Source organism: Schistocerca americana, chromosome 3 (genome assembly GCF_021461395.2).
Source record: "Schistocerca americana isolate TAMUIC-IGC-003095 chromosome 3, iqSchAmer2.1, whole genome shotgun sequence".
NCBI lineage: Eukaryota > Metazoa > Arthropoda > Insecta > Orthoptera > Acrididae > Schistocerca > Schistocerca americana.
The window spans coordinates 293,218,653-293,239,648 of NC_060121.1; the positions used below are offsets into that span (position 1 = coordinate 293,218,653).

Below are 20,996 nucleotides of genomic sequence, written 5' to 3' on the forward strand. Positions count from 1 at the left end.
GCAAACGTTTTCCGCTGACGGATCGTTCGGTTGGGCATACCACTGCCAGTAACCACTGACCAGGCGCGACAATTTGAGGCTTATCTTTTCAAGACATAAACTACGGTATTAGGTAAGAAGCATATATGCTACACAGCCTATCATCCTGCACCAAACGTCATGGTCGAGCGTCTGCATCGACAACTAAAAGCAGCTCTGAGATATCAATCAAAAGTCTATGGCAGCAGGACTAGTATATGGGCAAACGTTACACCTGCCAGGAGAATTCTTGCATAGCATGTCAGATGATGCAATCGCTGTGTCATACATCGCCACCAGATTACAGCAACGTATACGCTAGCTTAGACTAACGCCGCCCAGAAGTCAGTTTGGAAGACACTCGTCTGTGTTCGCATATCTTGACAATTGCTGACATTCTCTTACGTAATGATGCAGTATGCAAACCGTTATAGCCACCATATGATGGACCATACTTGGTGGTTAGCAGAGGCAACAACAAATTCCGAATTAGAATCAGTGGTCTGCCTATCACTGTCTCCCTGGGCGGACTCAAGCCTGCGTTTTTCGACACATTGGACAGTGCAAACACCGCAAGATCCACACAAGCAAAAGATGAGAATACAGCACCAGGAAATTTTTCAGTACACCACGGTCACCACGAGACATGACAGACGCCAGACGCTTCAATGAAGGATACGTCGCCACAGATTGGTGCTTCACATTCTGTTGGAACTACCGACTCCAGTAGCACAACGACAGGTGCAGGGACGCAGTGCAACACGTGCTGGACTACACATTAAGTTTAATCTACGATATTGTTAGCTGTAGGGAAGGGGGAGTCATGTACTGTCCCGTTCCGTCGAGTGTACAGTGATGGGGTCTAGTGAAGCAGGGGATACAACCCGTTGGCTTTGACCAATGACGTCATACATTAGTCATAGATAGTAATGTCTTGACTTCGAGGCATAGATAATAAAGCAGTTCTGTGTTCCGGATAAGCGCCATAATTGTACATTAAAATAATTATTCGTAATGATATTGAGGTAATTTGGAGTATTTGTTATTGTAGAACAACCGTAGTTGTAACTCGGAGCTTGCCCCATACAAGGTTGACTACCTTTGAAAATCAAACATGGAAGGAAATCTTTCAAGGAATAATCCACCACTTGGCAATAATCAAGGAAGACTGCACTCGGATACGGTGGGCAGTCACCTGAAAGACCCCAATTAAAACACCAGCAGAAAATATAAATCCACCTACAATTAATGAGGTCTACAGAGCTTTGAAAGAACTCAAAAACTGCAAAGCAAGTGGAGAAGATCAAACGTTTGCTGAACTTTGGAAATATGCAGCAGAACCAGTAAAGATAGCATTACATCAATGCATAGTAAAAATCTAGAATGAAGAGAAATTACCAGAAAATTGGACTACTGCTATAATACATCCATTACATAAGAAAGGAGAAAAATCAAATCCAGACAACTATAGAGGAATTTCCCTTTTGGACTGCACGTGTAAGATCATGTCAAGAATACTATACAACCGCTGTAAAGATCAATTAGAACTGGAACTGGGAGAATATCAAGGAGGATTTAGATCCTGGAGAAGCTGCCCAGAACAGATAATCACCTTGAAGTTAGTTATGGATGTCTACAAAAGAAGGCAAAAACAACTAGTCATAACCTTTGTAGATTTCAAAAAGGCGTATGATTGCATCCATAGATCTTCAATGATGAAAATATTAAGGAATTTTGGACTTCATCCTAAATTAATAAAAATGATACAGTTAACCTTAACAAACACCAAATCCAAAGTAAAATTTAGAGGAGAAATATCTGAACCATTTACGATTAAAACAGGGTTGAGACAGGGAGATTGTTTATCACCATTGCTATTCAATTGTGCTCTTGAATATGTAATGAGAGAATGGTACAAGGAAAATCCTATGAATATTAAAATTGGAACTAAGAAAGATAAAATAAACCTAAATTGCTTGGGATTTGCTGATGACCTAGCATTACTAGCTAATAATATTCAGGAAGCCACGAAACAAATAACAAGCTTACAAAATATAGCACAAAAATTAGGACTCCAGATATCATTTGAAAAGACTGAAATAATGGTAACGGATCCACTTGTAATAGATCACATCACAGTGAACAATAGGGAAATTATAATAGTGAAACAATTTAAATACCTGGGTGAAATTATAACACATAAATTGGACGAGAAACCTGCATGGCGAGCAAGAACTAATAAAATGATAAAAGCTCAAAAACTAACATGGTCTACGTACAATAAAAAATGTCTATCAATTAAAACATTACAAGACGGTGGTTCAACCAGAGGTTACATACGGAAGTGAAACTCTTTTTAAAGTCACCCAGAAAAACAGAATTGACAAAATTTTAAAAGTAGAGAGAAGAATTGCTATAACATGCATAAATAAGAAATATCAAAAAGCTGGGCAATGGCGGATAGTTCCAAATGAAGTGGTATACAGAGAACTGGAGCCCATCACTGATACTATACGAAAGAAAAGGATCTCTTTTTGTGGTCACATTCTGAGGACACCAGAAACCAGATTATCAAGGAAAATTACTGAGAAACTCTGGAATTTGAAACAACAAGGAGGATGGCTTAAGGAAATAAGAGAGGATATGGAAGAACTGGAAATAACTCTGGATGATTTGCAGAACAAAACACCAAATTTAAAGAAGTTGAGGGACACAGAAATAAGATTTAAACCAAAAATTGACAAATGACATACAATGAAAAGGGTATTTACAGATAAGGAACGATGAAAAGTATCGGAACGAATGAAGAGATACTGGGCCACTCGGAAGGGGAAAATACCAAAGAAGAGGACCAGAAATGATAGACTGAAGTGCTCCAATGAGGCCGTAAAAGCAGAAGAAGAAGAGGAAGAAGAACAATTTTTAGCGTCTTATTTTCGTTTATAGGAATGGATTTGTCTGTTTGTAGCTATTTAATTTTCGTTACTGTCGGTCTAGGCGAGCTTCGGTTATTCCTCGATATTCCGTGTGGGAAGTTCACTTTTCCATTTGCTTCTTTCACTGTATTGACATATTTCACTGTTTTATTCCACCAAAATGTGTATATTCGTGTTGCGAAGTACGTAACAGAAATTTCTCAGCTGTCGATCTCTCGTTTCCTAGCAATAGTATCAGTACGACATTTTCGAATGTGTACTTGCTATATTACAGGCGAAACCCCCGACACAACTAAAATTTGTATCCCGTCCTTCACTTCGCCTTTACACTGACGACACAACTAAAATTTGTATCCCGTCCTTCACTTCGCCTTTACACTGACACTATATATGTTAACTGGCGAGCAAGATACAAATGTTGCGTACAGCTATGTAGCTGAAGTAACGAATGGGATACTATTACCGTCCATTTATACTGACACTATATATATCAATTGGCGAGCAAGATACCAATGTTGCGTACAGCTATATAGCTCAAGTAACGAATGGGATACTATTAGCGTCCAAGGCAACAAGAAAACTGTACCCCATAGTGAAGTACGGGATACAAATTGTATACGTATCGTCTTCTTGTCTCCGTGTAGTTCAATTGAGGTACAAGTTGCAAATGTAACGTACGTCTATTTCCAACTTCTCGTTACCAGTGTGTATATATAGAGGTCAACGGAAGTCTGGTATACATACATGACATACGTAGGTCCTTCTGTCATCAGTAGTGCTGATATGTACGTAAGAAATGACTGTTAGTAACAGCTGAGACGAAATAAACAACACCTACAATTAGTATCCCGTGTTCCACTTAGGGTTTACTGAAGCGGAGGATACATCGTTCAAGTGAAGAACAGGACAGTAATGCTAGTGAAAACGAAGAAATCGACTTACGACAAACTAGTTTTCCGTACTGTACTTAAGCAACACACTTCGAATGAGCTTTTAATTTGTATCCGGTGTTTCATTTAGGGTTTAGTGAAGCAGGGGATACATAGTTCAAGTGAACGACAGGACAGCAATGCTAGTTGAAACTAAGAAATCGACGTACGCTGAACTTGTATCCCGTACTGCACTTAAGCAATACAGTTCGAAAAGAGTTTCGAGATACAACTGACATACATGTAACGTGATACATGTCTTTCCATTGTATTTTACGGAGAAATACTAAGATACACACACGCGATATCGTTAACATGAAAATACTACTGGCCCTTATATATGTGAAGTACAGTTTTTCTCTCTTCTATTCCTTTGTTTCTGAACATTCTTCTCAGCTCTTTCATCTTTGTAATAAATGCTCTCTGGCCAATTATGACGTCATTGCTCAAAGCCGACGGGTTGTATGCCCTGCAACGAGTTAAAATTTCATAGAGTGGCTGAGATACTAGTTACAGCGCTCCTAGCGGCAACCAACGCTAACTCGGCCGCCATGTTCTCCTTAGTCAAAACATTAGGAAAGCGTTACTGTTGTTTGTGTTTGAAGTTGTAAGCTGTTGTGATATTACTGCAATATTTAACTTTTCTAGTTGACTTTTTTGTTACAAAATATAAAGTCAACATGCCTGCAGTGTGTTCAGCGTTCAACTGCACAAATCGCAGCGATAAAACAACAAATATTTCATATTATAAGTAAGTATATTAGTACCGAAATACGACACACGTTTTTTAATGTTTATTAAAGAGTCATTTGCATTGGAACTGTAATTATGCTTAAGACAAATGCAGGCAGTAATTTATTTATCGTTGATTACAGATTTCCTTTAAAAGATAAGGAAATTACAAAAAGATGGCTTATAAATATGAAGCGAGAAAACTGGTTTCCTACTACAGCCAGTTACCTCTGTTCAGCTCATTTTGAAGAGAAATATATGTACCACACAAATGTCCATAGACGCCTTTTGTCAAAACCAGTACCTACTATCTTTAACTTTCCACCACATTTACAAAAGCAAGATAAAGTATTACGACCACAACCCAGAAAGCGATCTTTCGACAATTTGCAAGATAGTGCTATTACAGTGACATCATCAGCACAAAGTAAGTCAATAATTTAATTTTACTCCATGTTCTTATTACTTTGAATTACATACTTTCTATTATAATCTTATGGTGTAACTCTGTTATAAACTTATGATGTAACTACATTCTTTCAGTGCCTGTCGGACCCACATCTGTTTCTGCTAACCACAATTACTGTCTACCAAGCCCTAAGAAGTTGAAAACACAATATAACAAAGTACAAGCAGAGAATGTGCGACTAAAGAAGCGGATAAAGCAAATGAAGCAACTTAGTTTACGACACAAAAGAAGAATAGTGCAGTTACAGACTTTAGTTGCTGGTTTGAGAAGGAGGCTATGTAGTTCAGTTTCTGATATGTTAAACAGTGAACATGTAGTTGGTTTGTTGAAGGAGCTGTTGGAACTTCAGTGCAGTGCTAAAGTATGCCATTATTCTCAGCAGATAAGGAAATTTGCCCTGACCCTACACTTTTATTCTGCCAAGGCGTACAGCTACTTACGAAAATTTGTGAAATTACCCCACCCAAGAACGCTTCGACTTTGTTATTGAATTACTATGCTTGTGTTAACTACTTGTAACACATATTTCAAATAAATTCTCGTTCACAGTGTACTGGTTTTTGAGGCTTTGACTGTTTACTTTGAAATAGCGACAAAAATATCGCATTTCTGCGCCCGATACTGTTTCTAATAGTTAACCACAGCATGTTTAGAAGTTTCACCGTAATATTCTGGTGGTAACTGCTCTAATTGCATTAATTTATGGGCAACAAGTAACGCTATAGTGGATGGACAGACTTATTTGAGTTGTCTTGTAGTGTTACCTACATCGAAAAGTTTAGCCATATTTCGACAAAAACATCCCTTTTTGCTGTCAGTGTACACTGAAATCACTGCTGTCTATTGCTTGTTTTAGAAAAAATAAAGCTAGTATGGGCTATTTCAAGTAAGTCAAACGCAGTTACAAGGGGGCGGGACACAGCAGACGAATGCCTTGACTAAAGAAAACATGGCGGCCAGAACTTCAATTTGCTTCAAACATGGCGGACCTATAGCCACTCTATGAAATTTTAACTCGTTGATCCCCTGCTTAACTAGACCCCAGTGATGTATAAACATTCCACGTAACTGCAATTCCGACGTATTATCTTAGTTACTCTTTGACTTGAAGCTATAGATTATTCGGTGATTTCCAAGAATGAATGCCTATCGAAGTCGCTGGGTCCAAACGATACATATTGAACGTGCGATCGTAAATCGATCATGCGACCCCGGTGGCGGGTGTTATGAGTATGTTTACGTTGATCACTACAGCAACGACAGAAGAAGAGCGTTACCAAAATACTTGTAATTACAAAGTAGACGACTTACCTCACTTGTCGTCGGTGTTGTCATGTGAAAGTCCATTACGGTGGTCTGGATGGATAATTTGGAAGAGTCGAACCAAGTATTCTTCCTGACACTCGTTCGTTTTCTGCACTGTCCACAATGAAATTGTAACGGTATTTCAGCATCGAAACTGTTCTTACGAAGTTTTACACACTTCGCACCACCACAGTGTACACAGTCCCTTCTTTCCTCCTCCAGTAGTACTCCATATTTGCGACAAAAAGTCGAACAATTTTCTACGCTGGATAAACGTGGAACTAGATTCTTCCATGAGAGAGGATTCGCCGAAGAAACGTCAAGAACACCAGACATCCCACTCACTAACGACATAAATCGTCTGAGTTTCCCTACCAACTCACAAATAATTCGCGGAGGTATTTAATTTAGAGCAAGTAAGGGAACGACGGAAAACAGATAAAAATGACGATCACAAATAATTGATCACAACGCCCGCCACCGGGATCGCATGATCGACTTCTGATCGCACGTTCGATAGGCAATCATTCTTGGAAATTACCGATTATTCCATGCTTCTCATCGCCGTGACTCTTAGGTCCTGATACTTTTAGGGTGTTCTGTGCATTTTAGAATGTGACATAAAGTTTTACAAGGACTTTTCCAGCTGCCATTCCCTTATTTTTCATCACAATCCTCTTGAATGACTTTCTCTCATGATCACTCAAACACACTCTTTCATCCATGTTGCGGCTTTGCAGATGTCGTTTTTCTGCTTTCCTTATATGTGGTATTAATTTTTGATGCATACCTTTCGAAATACCAAAAACATTCGCAAGGTTATATGTGGAAATAAATGTTGGGTTCTCTCTGATGTCCACATAAACTAATGGCAACAAACAGAGCTGACCTCTTTGTGTTTGTCCACTTTGAAACGAGTAGCAGCAATCGCCATGAGATTTGGCTTGATGACAGTAGTCACGAAATCACGCAAGTCAAATAAAACAAGTAGAAAATTTTACACGTTCAGAAAACTACAGTAAACTAGGCGAAGAGGCAGCTGTGAAAGATATCAAGTGGGAACTTCAAACTAGGATAGTTGACCAATCAGTGGATACATACAGGAGTTGGATAACAATTGGAGTCACTGTAAGAAATGCATACTTGAACATAAATGCAGATGGTGGCCAAGCCTGTAGGACGTGCTGTTGTGAGTTATTTGACAATGAACGGCACTTGTGCAATGTCCTCAGTACATTGCAAGTGTTAGTCGTGGTCAGAACAATTTTCTGTGTAGTTGCGAATGTTTTACCTTAGAGCTACGTGAATTCGAGATTGGGCAGATTGTTGAGGTTCACATGATGGATGCTTCGGTAACCAAGATAGCCATGTTTTTAGTATTTCGAAAGGTATGCATCAAAGATTAATACCACATATAAGGAAAGCAGAAAAACGACATCTGCAAAGCCGCAACATGGATGAAAGAGTGTGTTGAGTGATCATGAGAGACAGTCATTGAAGAGGATTGTGATGAAAAATAAGGGGATGTCAGCTGGAAAAGTCCTTGTAAAACTTTATGTCACATTCTAAAACCCTGGCAGCACCAAAATAACACAAAAGGAGCTCCATAAGCAGGGAATTGCACAGTAAGCTGCAATTCAAAAATCGTTAATCAGTGATGCAATTTCCCATAACAGGAAAATGTGGTTTAAAGTCATGAAACCTGGACAATGGGGCAGTGGAAGAAACTCATTTGGTCTGAAGAGTTTTGTTTCACACAGTTTACAACTTTTCGTTAAATTTATGTTCCAAGACTGAAACATGGTAGGGGGCTGGTGTTGATTTTTGGAGCCAGATCATGATATTCCATGGGTGCCATGATTATCTGCAAGGTCCATTACTGCCAAGGGTTATGTGACCATTTTGGCTGATTAGGTCCACTCCTTGATACAATGTCTGTTTCCCAATGATTATGCTTTGTTCCTAGACGACAGTTCCCTATTCACACAGCTGCATCGTCCATGATTGGTTTTGTGAGCACAATGACGAATTGGCGCATCTCACATGGCTACCAGATCTCAATATTATTGAGCCCTTGTAGTCTACTTTTGCCAGAAGGGGGCGTGATAACTAACCACTTCCATCGTCGTTACCGGAACTTGCTACTATTTGGCAGGAAGAATGGTGTCAGATTCCCTTGACAACAATACAGGACCTGCATCTATCCATTTGAAGATGACTGGAAACTGTTTTGAACGTGAGGGGACATAGAACCATTGGCTCTACCCCCCGTAATATCGCTGCCCCACCACAGCAAGAACAACTGTATCTTTGCCAGATCAGTTCTTGTAGTATGTGCTCTATGCTTCATACATTGTGTATATGCTGCGAGAATAAATGTATTCATAGCAAACGACGAGAGTGCGAGTGATAACTTATGGTCGTAATTATCATGCCCCCTTCCTACTACCTACAAATGCCAACAGGTTTCTTGCGCCGTGTTGACAGGGTAATTTGTTGTGTTTTTGCTGTTTGTTGGGGAGACAGCTACAAGTAAAAACAAGTGTTTTCAAGAATTTCTGTACTTTGCCTTGTTCCATATTACGATCTAAATGTGTAGCAGTTGTCTCTAGCTGGGTAGTTGACGTTGACAGGCACGGGGATGGTGGTGGGAAAAAGCCAGGTAGGGGAAGTGTGTGGTATGCAGGTAATGCGTAATATGAGACAGGTTGTTTCTTCTACAGATAGACAGAAGACCACTCATTCTGTTTTGAATGCCTCAAATGCATACTCTCCAGCAGCTGCTTTTGCCCCTGCCTGTCTCTTTTGAATTCTTCTGTTAACCTGTCAAACAGTAGAGTCAATTTATCACTGCATTGGTGTCACACTTATAACATATAATAGGAAGAACTCTTTTTTACTAACAGAGTCACATGTAATTACGATTTTCGCCAAGAAGATCATGAAGTACAGCTCTAGTCTTATTCATGCTGTTTAGCTTGTCCATATATCACAATTCCAGATACGTAATACCTACTAACTGGATGATTTCAGAACTTATATGTTATTGCCTGATTTCTATCAATATGACTGTGCAATGCACAAATGAATGCAGCTTTCACAATAACTGGGTAGCAAAAACACTGCAATGGTATGTTATTAGAACATGGTGTACCTAGTATAGTAAAAGTTCCATTACAAAAGTTGCTGGTGTTCTTTTGTGTTAACAGTGGCACTTATATTTTATTTTTTGCAATATGGTACTGGAAAACTATTTATGAAAATTATTCTTAAATTGTCATGGCAAATTGGTCATAAATTGTTATTAGTAAACAATGGACTGCTTGGAATTTGCGTTTTACATTTTTTAATACAGAGCTAATGAGAAAGAATACACTTTTTCAACTTTCATTTAAATTAAGAGACCATAACATAAAGAATAATATACAGAAGAATCAAAAAGTAAATTGAGGATGTGTTAGATGACGATTCGTTCAGCTTTAGGAAAGTTAGAGGCACCAGAGAGGCAATTCTGACATTGAGGTTGATAAAGGAAGGAAGACTAAAGAAAAATCAAGGCACATTCATAGGATTTGTTGACCTGGAAAAGCGTTTGACAGCGTCAAATGTTGCAAGATGTTCGAAATTCTGAGAAAAATTGGGGTAAGTTATAAGAAAAGACAGGTAATATACAATATGTACAAGAACAAAGAGGGAACAGCAAGAGTGGAATACCAAGAGTGAAGTGCTTGGATTAAACAGGATGTAAGACTGAGATGTTCACTTTCGCCCCTCTGTACGTTCTATACATCGAAGAAGCAATGACGGAAATAAATGAAAGATTCAAGAGTTTAATTAAAATTCAAGGTGAAAAAATATCAATGCTAAGATTCGCTGGTGACATTACTATCCTCTGTGAAAATGAAGAAGAATAACAGGATCTGCAGAACTGAATGAACAGTCTACTGAGTACAGAATATGGATCGAGAGAAAAATCGAAGAAAGACAAACGTAATGAGAAGTATCAGTAATGAGAACAATTAGAAACTTAACATCAGGGTTGGAAGGTGAAGTTAAGGAATTCTGCTACCTAGGCAGCAAAATGACCCATGACAGACAAGCGAGGAGGATGTAAAAAGAAGACTAGCACTCGAAAAAAGGGCATTCCTGGCCAAGTGAAGTCTGCTAGTGTCAAAGATAGACCTTAAACTGAGGAAGAAATTTCTGGAAATCTCTATTTGGAAAACAGAATTGTATGGAAGTGAAACACGGATTGTGGGAAATCTGGAAAAGAAGAGAATTGCAGAATTTGGGATGTGATGCTAGAGTGGAATGTTAAAAAATTGGTGGACTGATAAGGTAAGGAATGAGGAAGTTCTCTGCAGACTTACATTAGTGAGGAAAGGAATATCAGGAAAACACTGACGTGAAGATGTCTGTTAAGATATTGGGGAATAACGTCCGTGGTACTAGAGGGTGCTGTAGAAGGTAAAAATTGCAGAGGAAGGCAGAGATTAGAATACATCTAGCAACTACTAGCAGTACCCTTAAGCTAAAACTAGAGTGGCATAATATAAGCTCTGCTGTTTTCATAGACTGACTAATAATAAATTGGAATTCTGCATTTCATCCACCACTGAATTCATGCCAGTGAGTGCATCTAATGATAACTTTAGCTGTAATGAAGTAAAACTGAAAAAAGTTCGGTAATCCTGGCAATAAATGAAAAAGTATTGTTAACTCCTTTTCATGAGCCAGTGGGACTAGAGAGCAGAAGAGTCTGAAGGTAGTGCCTTCGTAGATCTTTGGCACATGAGTAAATTAAATACATATTCCAGTCAGTTAGTTTCACATTTCATGGAACAGCAGTGCAATAAATAGTAAAGATGATACTTAACTCTAAGAATATCCACACTGCTTGTGCTGTACAGCAATTTAACTTGCGTGTGTTGGATAAAAGCAGAAGTCTAACCATTTTTGCTGATCCTTTTGGACCTCCAACTGATTTGTCCATATACCTGGACAAAGGTGGCTAAAGCACCAGTATATTGTGTTTGTAACAGATACAAGGACTTTCCTCCAAAATGTGATTGAATTACCAAGCATTTGACTGAATGACCAAGCATATATGACAAATCAATGTAATATCAACATGTGTAAACACACTATGTTACTGGAACTATAGTAGGTATAGAACGTAACCATTAAGACAACCATTACACTTTAATAATCACAAAAAACAATTTAAATGCGTCTATCTGCGTAAAGTTCAATTATAAGCAGCACTCACTCTTTATACAGGGTGGCGCAAATAAAAGTGGCCTAGAGAACTGTGTCAGGGTACAAAGACACACAGCAGAGGAAAGGAAATATAGCAGATGTTGAAAGTGACCACCATTCATTTCTTTGCACTATTTGGGCCCTAGTCAGCATGTTGCAGAAGGTGGATCAAAGTTGGACTGAATTGCTTCGTTCTCATCCAAAATGTTATGTTGCAGTTCTGGAAGGCTATGAGGGTGTTGCAGTGTAAAGTCAAGTGCCGCCACGCCAGAGGGGAACGATAGAGAAGAGATGGCTGTAAGAAGAAGTCAGCCAATAGCATGCCAACCAATCCCTCTCCAGGATGACAACGCGACGGCAGGGACCCCTATGTGAAGAGGACATAAGTGCTGCGACCGACTGGCGATGCCCCAGTTGGATAGCATTGTCAAGACTAGCAACTTGGATAGAAGTGTCAAAGCTCGTTACTTTACTTGTATTATCTATGTAACACAGACTTAGAATTGTCACCCATTGCATGTGACACATCTGTGTAATTGACAAAGTTAAGAATTATATCTTTTCTTTTTGTAATGAATCTCATTAATATGATTTGTTTGAATGTTATCTAGTGAACTGCGTATGTAGGACTCAAAGACTCCACATATTTGACGACGAGCATAGGAGACATAACAGAGGCTTTTTGGGATGCACCTCAGACTTGAAGGCTCCCCACACAAAGTAAATGCATACCGACAGATTAGGTGACTTTGGTGGCCAGCTAGGGCCTCGACTAGACTGACATCTGCCAACAACTCTGTCAGCCATGAAGACTGTGTAAATGTGAGCCAAGGAATCAGTGTAGGTCATGTGGCGGGCGTAAAGGTGTTGTGCAAGTCACAGGGTGTGGTTATAAGCATACATTCACGTCCAATCGTATCCACTCGTCCTGGCCACTTTATCCTTCTGTTTCTTGTTGTGACAGTAAATTTTGGAGATTCCTCCATAGACACTGTGAAAGCAATATACTCATGTGCTAGCTGTTCTGACACATCTGGTTGAGCGGCTGTTTCTACAGCAGCGCAGTAAAGAAATGTACACTACTTATTTTATGTGTCCACTGTGCAGTAAATCTTCAATATTCAGGAGCTTTCACAGCGTTGTCCTTTGGTAAAACTAAGGTTTGGATGAAGCTTTCACTGCTTTGTCCAAAAATGTGCAGAGGAGTAGGTGACGTGTGTATTTTCCTACATTCATATGAGACGACCGATACATAGCTCCACTTTCGTATTGTGTTTTGGCATTTACAGGTACCTGAACTTAGACGTTCTTCAAGTGGGGCATATGAGGGTGTGGTTTAGGAAGTGCTTTTTTTTAGTTCATAAGTAGGATCTACTTATGTCTCCTGCCATAGATTTAGGTGTCTGGTATCGAGCGCAATTGTTATGGGCTATCTCCAGGAAATTCTTTCTCGACCTCAGGAGTGGCGTGAAAACAGTGTGGTTATATAACATAAGTGTTGAATCTTCGGTTTGCATCTTCCTCTCATTTTCTGCATCGACTACTCCTGTAATTTAGGAGGGTGCAATATCTGCAAAAGGGTAAACAGTAGTAAAAGGTGTAAGTCTCAAGTATTCAGTAACAATTCTTATTGCCTCATTAAAAGCAACATCTGCTTGCTTTGAGTGAGCTGATGCTTCCTACACCAATGCTGCATACTCTCCTCCTGTGAAAGGTAGAGCCACTGCGGCGATCTTTATTACCTCTGGATGTGCTCGCCGTGATGTGCCTGTTACCCCTCAGTAGATAGCTTTTTGAGCTAACCTCCCCTTTTAATTTACTGCAATTATTTGAAAGAAAGGGTACCGTCCAGTCCAACCCCAGATATTTGGGATGGGGTTCATGCTCTGGTGGGCACTTCCTCCCATCTGGTGTTAAATGTTCTCGTGGCCTATTTATTTCAGAGATGAAAACTCCAGACCTGCGTATTGTTAATATTCTGTTTCAGACTGTTCTGTGCAAAATATAATGTGAGGTTCTCAAGGGTTCCGAAAGGTTTTCTTCTACATCTTATCATCATCTGATATTAAGATTTCTGCTAAACGTTTTACTGTGGAGCTGGTAATTGCAGGTTTGGGTCTTGTGAGGACTGTGTTTGCACAAAATATATTGTGATATTTTCCATGGATTTCGAGTGTTTTACTTCTATAACTTCCTCCATCTGATATTAAGATTTCTCCTAACTGTTTTATTGTGGAGACCGAAATTGCAGTTTTGGGTCTTGTTAGCATTCTGTTAGAGATTGTTCTGCACAAAATATTTTGTGAGGTTTTCCAAGGCTATTGAGAGTTTTACTTCTATATCTTTGAATGTTTTCCCCTGAGCTGTGATAACAACGTCGTCCACACAGATGAAAAATTATCATATTTCCATTTTACAGATGTACAATAGAGGGTCAATACGCTTCTTTGAGGTAGTCTATTTTTTGATGTCTATGTTGATTTTTTTCCTGTTCTGAAGGATTCCCTTTATCAGGGAAATGAGTCTAAAGTCTTTTGCTAATTCATACAATTTGGTAAGTTACCTTTGTGGTTAACTGTGTCACGTGCTGCAATTAAGTCGATGAAGCAGCTCCTGTCGAAAGTCCTCCCTCATAGCCGATTTCTAAGTACTTGGATCAGATTAAGTATTTGTCCACAACGAGATTTCCCTGGCCTTCATCCCCTTGTTCTAGTTTGTCTACTGCTCTCCCATAGATCATAGCATCAAATTTACACCGTTACGATTAAAACTGACAGTCTCTGACCCTAGAGACTAACCACTCTAGTCATTTCACTGGAAAAAGCAAAATCAGAACGTTCATTTCCCCTCTTGGCGCCATGTAATTCTCTCTCAAGTGATTTACGCTTTGATCTGAAATAGACTAGTGCTTCGAGTCATATGCAATTTAAACATAAATAAGAATATTTAGGAATAAATCGCACACTTTACTTTTATCTAAACACTGACACCTGCCTTAAGTGATTGGGTGTTCATGTGTAATCAACTAGAGTCATAACTTTCGCTAATTCTTTAAGAAATTCCTTTCTGGTGTCACTTGCCATCTAGAAATATTAGTAGCCTATATGCCTCTATTCTACTATGTAAAGTACATGAGTAACCTCGTGCTCCATTCAATACTTTTTCTGCTCCTTCACTGCACTGAAGGTCACGTGCTCTAGATTAGCAGCCATTCACTGCTATGGACATGTATACACATCCTGCTACTCCATTCGCAGGTATTGTGGACGTGTCTATGCATGACGCTTGGATTCTGTTATGGCTCTATGGAGGTCTGAATTCGACCTCAGATGCCGTCCTCTCACTGCTATTGACGAGTAACTTACATATCACAGTGAATAAAAAAGTTTCGAGTATTTATCATAAGACATATGTGCCTCATTAGGAGCTACCATTTGCAAAAAAAATGTCAGTTCAATATTTTGAATTGTTCATGTGATATGACGATTTTTATGACCACATGATTTGTGATGCACAAGGACATGAATGGGCATGTCGCGTGTGTCTGTCCTTTGGATGCAACCTAATAACTCAAGAACGAAATGAGATATTCTGCTCTCAACTGTAAATAAAATTTCGATATCTTATCTACATTTCATTCACTGCAATTTATGAGCTAAAATCAACCATAAACAAAGTTTACACAATGCAAATTCTTTAAAATTAAATGCAATGTTTTACTTAATTTGATGCATTGCAGTAAAGGCCAATTCACACTAGCCATCACATCATGTCACTTCTCATCATCTCACTTCCACTCCCATTAAAACATTCTGCAATGTACTTCAAATGGCACATTCATGTTGGCTGTCCTGTTCCATCACATGATATCATGGTACCATCAAGATTTCTTAGGAAAAAAGTTCTGACAGTTGTGGTCAATATTTATGTGATTACATTAACTAACTGCAGTACAAATAAGGCACTTGAACTATTAAAAGTCAAATACAAGATGTAAAGAAACCCTTACATGTTGAAGGGAAAAGTATTGAGAGAGATATGACTATTGCACAAAATGGCAGCTCATAACACTGTGTTCATTTTAGTAATTGTGGGTGCTATTTGATGAAACAAGTGAAAAAACTTACCCTTCCATTCTCAAAAATATAAAATGCAGATTCCTCTTCCTCTAGCCCCTTGTATAGTGTATGAAACGCCCCATCTTTACCACATAATGGCATTTTTCGGACCCACACTCTTTTTCTGTATTGTTTTGCATGTCTGCCTTCCTTCCCTGATATACGAGCTATCGCTGCAAGCTGCAAACTATTTGAATATAATAAATGTCATTTTCGTACAAATGTGCACTCCAGCATCCACATATAGACCTGTAAAACAACTATGTTGTGTTATGTGCACTTCACGTATAAAACAGTTGAAAAGATTGTAAATACTTTTAGGCTCACCTTGAGATGGTTTTCTAGAAGTTATACAGCTATTTCAAATATAATGCTGACAAGAAGATGGAACATATTTTAATGCACTGCCATGAGTATTGTTTATCTGTCTATTTGGATCCAAAAAACAAGAGTCGCCCACACTGTTGCAGTAAGTACAAAATTAAATTTTGGATCCAAATCTACAGATAAACAATACTCTTAGCGATGCAGGGCCAGCACCCAGCATTATGTTTGAAATAGCTATGTAACTTCTGGAAAACCATCTAAGGGTACACCAAAAAGGTCCAAAAACTGATTCATGGAATGAATAAATAACTATTTCAAAAAAGTGATTGGTTGCAGTTATATGTATTTATATTGAATGAACGGTCATTGGATCTAAAACATCTGTAATGGATAAGCTTAATTAGTTGAAATTCATCTTATATATATTGTAGCTCCGTCGAAAGAACCAGTTGAAGACATTCATGCGAATGTGACTTGAACTGACTTCAAGTGACAGACAGCGTGAATACACTGTGATGGTGCAATGACAGCAAGTGTGAATTGGCTGTACGTATGATGAATATCAAAAAGAAATTCAGTTCTTTATCGAGTGAAGATATCAGACCGTACAATGTGTAGAAATCAAATTTTTTCACCCAAAATTTTTCGAAAAATCGGATGATAAGTATTTCATATCGGTCAGAAAGCCATCTCTCAACTAGAGATATACATTACGAGATTAGGAAAAGTGTATTTCTTACTGAAAGCTGACGTTTGGTGAGGTAAGATGGTGGCGTCAGGAAGTTTGTGTTTGGTATTAACATGATTTTTTGAAATGAAATGGCGTTGTATGTTTTATGAGGTGGTTTAGAGAATTTCCGCAATTGAGCAAATATTTGTGTACTAGTTGAGTTTAACACATACAAAGTAGAATCTTGTTATGAGAAGAACATCGAGTTACATATGCACACTTTTAAAGTAGTCTGTAGTTTCGGCAAGAACACTCAAATGAATAAAAATACTTGTTATCAACGACAGAAAGCACGGTCTACTTATAGGGGCATACTATTCGAAGAAAAGTCCTAGTTGATTAAACCTGGGTAAAAGCACAGCATTAAGCTATGCCTGTTACCACTAGATTGTTAAAAACCCTAAAATATACATAAGCTATTTAAATACTGCCAGTAGTTTGGATGAGATAAACTGTAATGTAATTATTTAGACTTACATACAGTACAGAAGAAAAACTATGTAAGATGTTTCTAGTTATGCTTGCATTGAATGTTCCTTTCCTTGTATCTCTCGACTGCTGTACAAAAACAAAAAAAAAAGGGTGTGAATTCCTAAGGGACCAAATTTCTGAGGTCATTGGTCCCTAGACTTACACACTACTTAAACCAACTTATGCTAAGAACAACACACACACTGATGCCTGAGGGAGGACTCAAGCCTCAGGTGGGAGAGGCCGTAAAATCATTGACATGGCTCCTTAGACCGCGTGGCCACTCCACGCGGTGCTGTACAAACAATTAAAAGACAAACATGAGGCATGTATTGAGAATTGTGTCAAAATTCTAAAGGCAACTTAGTTGTATCAATAAAATTCTTCAGGGTAACAGACCGCATCGTCATAATTTTAAAATGCGCCAACGTTTCGGCCAGCGTTGCAGCTAGCCTTCATCAGGGCCTTACGTTAACTGCTAAATGAACACACTTGGTTCCTTAAATAGCTGCACGAGAAAACCGTGTCGTTACTTGATTGGCTGTAAAAGGAGGAGGAGGAGGGGTGAAAGGTATGCTTTATTGGTGTTTCCTTTATTATCTGTCATTGGCTGAAATAGCTGTTTTCTATTGGTCTTTATATTAATCCACCCCATTGGAGGAGACGGACGAATAGCGAACAGGTGATGGCTGTGACGTCACACTGTTTCCATGCTGTCCAGAAGCCAGCTGCGGCGTGCCATTGCTTTGTGTGCTCGCGACCACTACTGCGGCTCTCCGCGTGTCTGCATGGGCCGCCACGGCTCTGCCGCCGCTCCGTAGCCCTGCTATTGCAGGCAGCCAAGACCTCGGAAGCTTGTACCCGTCCTCTCTATTCATGTTGGCGGGTCTTTTGGCTATTTCTATCGCCTCTCTAATCTTTCTTTTGAAAGTGAGAGGCTGTTTCGCCAGGACGCGGGCTTCTTGAAAAAATATTGGTTTCCCGCACTCGTCTCGGTGTTCCGCCACTGCTGACTTAGTGTGTTGTTTCAGGCGGATATATCTTTCATGTTCCGAGAGCCTTGTGCTAATCGGACGTCCCGTCTCACCTATGTAGACTAATCCACACGCACAACCAATTTCATACACGCCAGCTGTGTGTAGTTTGTCAGCTGCATCCTTGGTAGAACCGAGCATGTCTGATATTTTGTTTCTGCTTCGGAAAATTGGTTTGATGTCGGCTTTTCGTAGAATTTTGCCAATACGTTCGGTGACCCCTTGTACATATGGTAACACAGCAATGCTCTGTGCCTCCTTCTCCTCTTCCCTATTAGTCTTCTCCCTTGTCGACGTGGTGCTGTCTATCATCTGCTTCCCATAGCCATTAGTTCCGAAGATGGACCTGAGGCGTTCAAGTTCTGTCTTCAGATGTTCTTCGTCGCTTATCCTGTACGCTCTCTTCGTTAGCGTGTGCAGGGCGGACTTCTTCTGCGTGGGGTGATGGTGGGAGGAGGCGTGAAGGTACCTGTCCGTATTGGTTGGTTTCCTGTACACTTTGTGGCCAAGTTTACCATCAGGTTTTCGATAAACTTCCACGTCGAGAAAAGGCAGCACCCCATTCTTCTCTGTTTCCATTGTAAACTGAATTTTCCTATGCTGTTGGTTAAGGTGCTTGTGGAAGTTCTGTAACTCCTCTTCTCCGTGGGGCCAGATGACGAAAGTATCATCGACATAGCGAAGCCAACAATTTGGACGTAATGGTGCGGACTGGAGGGCTGTTTCCTCAAATGCCTCCATGAAAATTTCTGCTGCGATAGGCGATAGGGGTGAGCCCATAGCTACACCGTCAGTTTGTTCATAAAATTGACCTCTCCACTTGAAATAGGTGGTCGTCAGACAGTGGCGCACAAGCTCACATATATCAGGTGCCACGCGTTCTTCTAGGATGTTCACGGTATCTGACACTGGGACATTCGTGAATAGGGATTTGACGTCGAAACTAACCATCAGATCTTGGTCCGTAACACGCATTTCCTTTAGGAGAGACACGAAGTGAGTGGAATCCTTAACGTAGGACTCGGTTTGATGCACTAGGTGTCGGAGCCTAGGTGCCAGTTCTTTCGCTAGGTAGTAGGTCGGCGAATTTATACTGTTTACTATGGGCCTTAAGGGGAAGTCGGTTTTGTGTACCTTCGGTACACCATATATCCTTGGTGCCTGTGTCACTTGCGGGATGAATCTTCTGGCCTTGTCGAAGTTGATTCTAGAGTGCTTGAGCAGTGCCTGCGTCGTTTTGATTACCTTGGCCGTCGGATCTCCCTGAAGTTTCTTGTAGATAGGTTCTGCGAGAATATCTTCCATTCGTTTGTTGTAATCAGTTGTGTCCAAGACTACAGTGGCGTTGCCCTTATCTGCCTGTACCACTACTAAGTGGGGGTTGTCCCTGAGTTCCTTGATGGCATGGTATTCCTCAGCGTTGATGTTTTGCTTCAGTGGCTTTGCTTTATTCAGAACTCTGACCGTTTCCTGCCGGATCTTCTCCGCCTCGGCCTGTGGCAGATGACGTACCGAAGCCTCTACGGATTCTATGATATCTTCTTTTGGAACTCGCTTAGGTGCGACTGCGAAATTCATCCCCTTGGCCAGAATTGCTGTGGTTGCTTCGCTCAAGGTGTGGCTGGAGAGGTTGACCACTGTCCGTCGCCTGTCCAGTGTCAATGTTTCGTCCGTGGCTTTCTGTTGTAGTTTGTCGTACTTTCTCATCTGGCGGTTAGTAATACTATTGCTGGTCCTTGATGCTTGCTGAAAGGTTAACCTGTCGACTTTATCCCAGTCTTCCATCTGAAGTTTTCCGGCCAGAAATAGGTGCAGATCACACAAATTCCTGTTGTGAGCATCGAGACTTATGCGGATGTGGCGGATCCTTTCCCGTAGCAATGCTTTACTCGCTTTAACACAAAACGTATTGGCAAAATTCTACGAAAAGCCGACATCAAACCAATTTTCCGAAGCAGAAACAAAATATCAGACATGCTCGGTTCTACCAAGGATGCAGTTGACAAACTACACACAGCTGGCGTGTATGAAATTGGTTGTGCGTGTGGATTAGTCTACATAGGTGAGACGGGACGTCCGATTAGCACAAGGCTCTCGGAACATGAAAGATACATCCGCCTGAAACAACACACTAAGTCAGCAGTGGCAGAACACCGAGACGAGTGCGGGAAACCAATATTTTTTCAAGAAGCCCGCGTCCTGGCGAAACAGCCTCTCACTTTCAAAAGAAAGATTAGAGAGGCGATAGAAATAGCCAAAAGACCCGCCAACATGAATAGAGAGGACGGGTACAAGCTTCCGAGGTCTTGGCTGCCTGCAATAGCAGGGCTACGGAGCGGCGGCAGAGCCGTGGCGGCCCATGCACACACGCGGAGAGCCGCAGTAGTGGTCGCGAGCACACAAAGCAATGGCACGCCACAGCCGGCTTCTGGACAGCATGGAAACAGTGTGACGTCACAGCCATCACCTGTTCGCTATTCGTCCGTCTCCTCCAATGGGGTGGATTAATATAAAGACCAATAGAAAACAGCTATTTCAGCCAATGACAGATAATAAAGGAAACACCAATAAAGCATACCTTTCACCCCTCCTCCTCCTCCTTTTACAGCCAATCAAGTAACGACACGGTTTTCTCGTGCAGCTATTTAAGGAACCAAGTGTGTTCATT

The 20,996-nt window shown here is 40.2% G+C and overlaps 1 protein-coding gene across 1 annotated transcript; it reads left to right on the forward strand.

The window, feature by feature from the left end:
* Positions 1-686: 686 nt before the first annotated feature.
* Positions 687-5,574, forward strand: LOC124606030 (THAP domain-containing protein 1-like). Its single transcript, XM_047137993.1, has 4 exons — positions 687-759; positions 4,532-4,634; positions 4,759-5,042; positions 5,159-5,574. The coding sequence occupies exons 1-4, from the start codon at positions 687-689 to the stop codon at positions 5,572-5,574; spliced, it is 876 nt and encodes a 291-aa protein (XP_046993949.1).
* Positions 5,575-20,996: the final 15,422 nt, after the last annotated feature.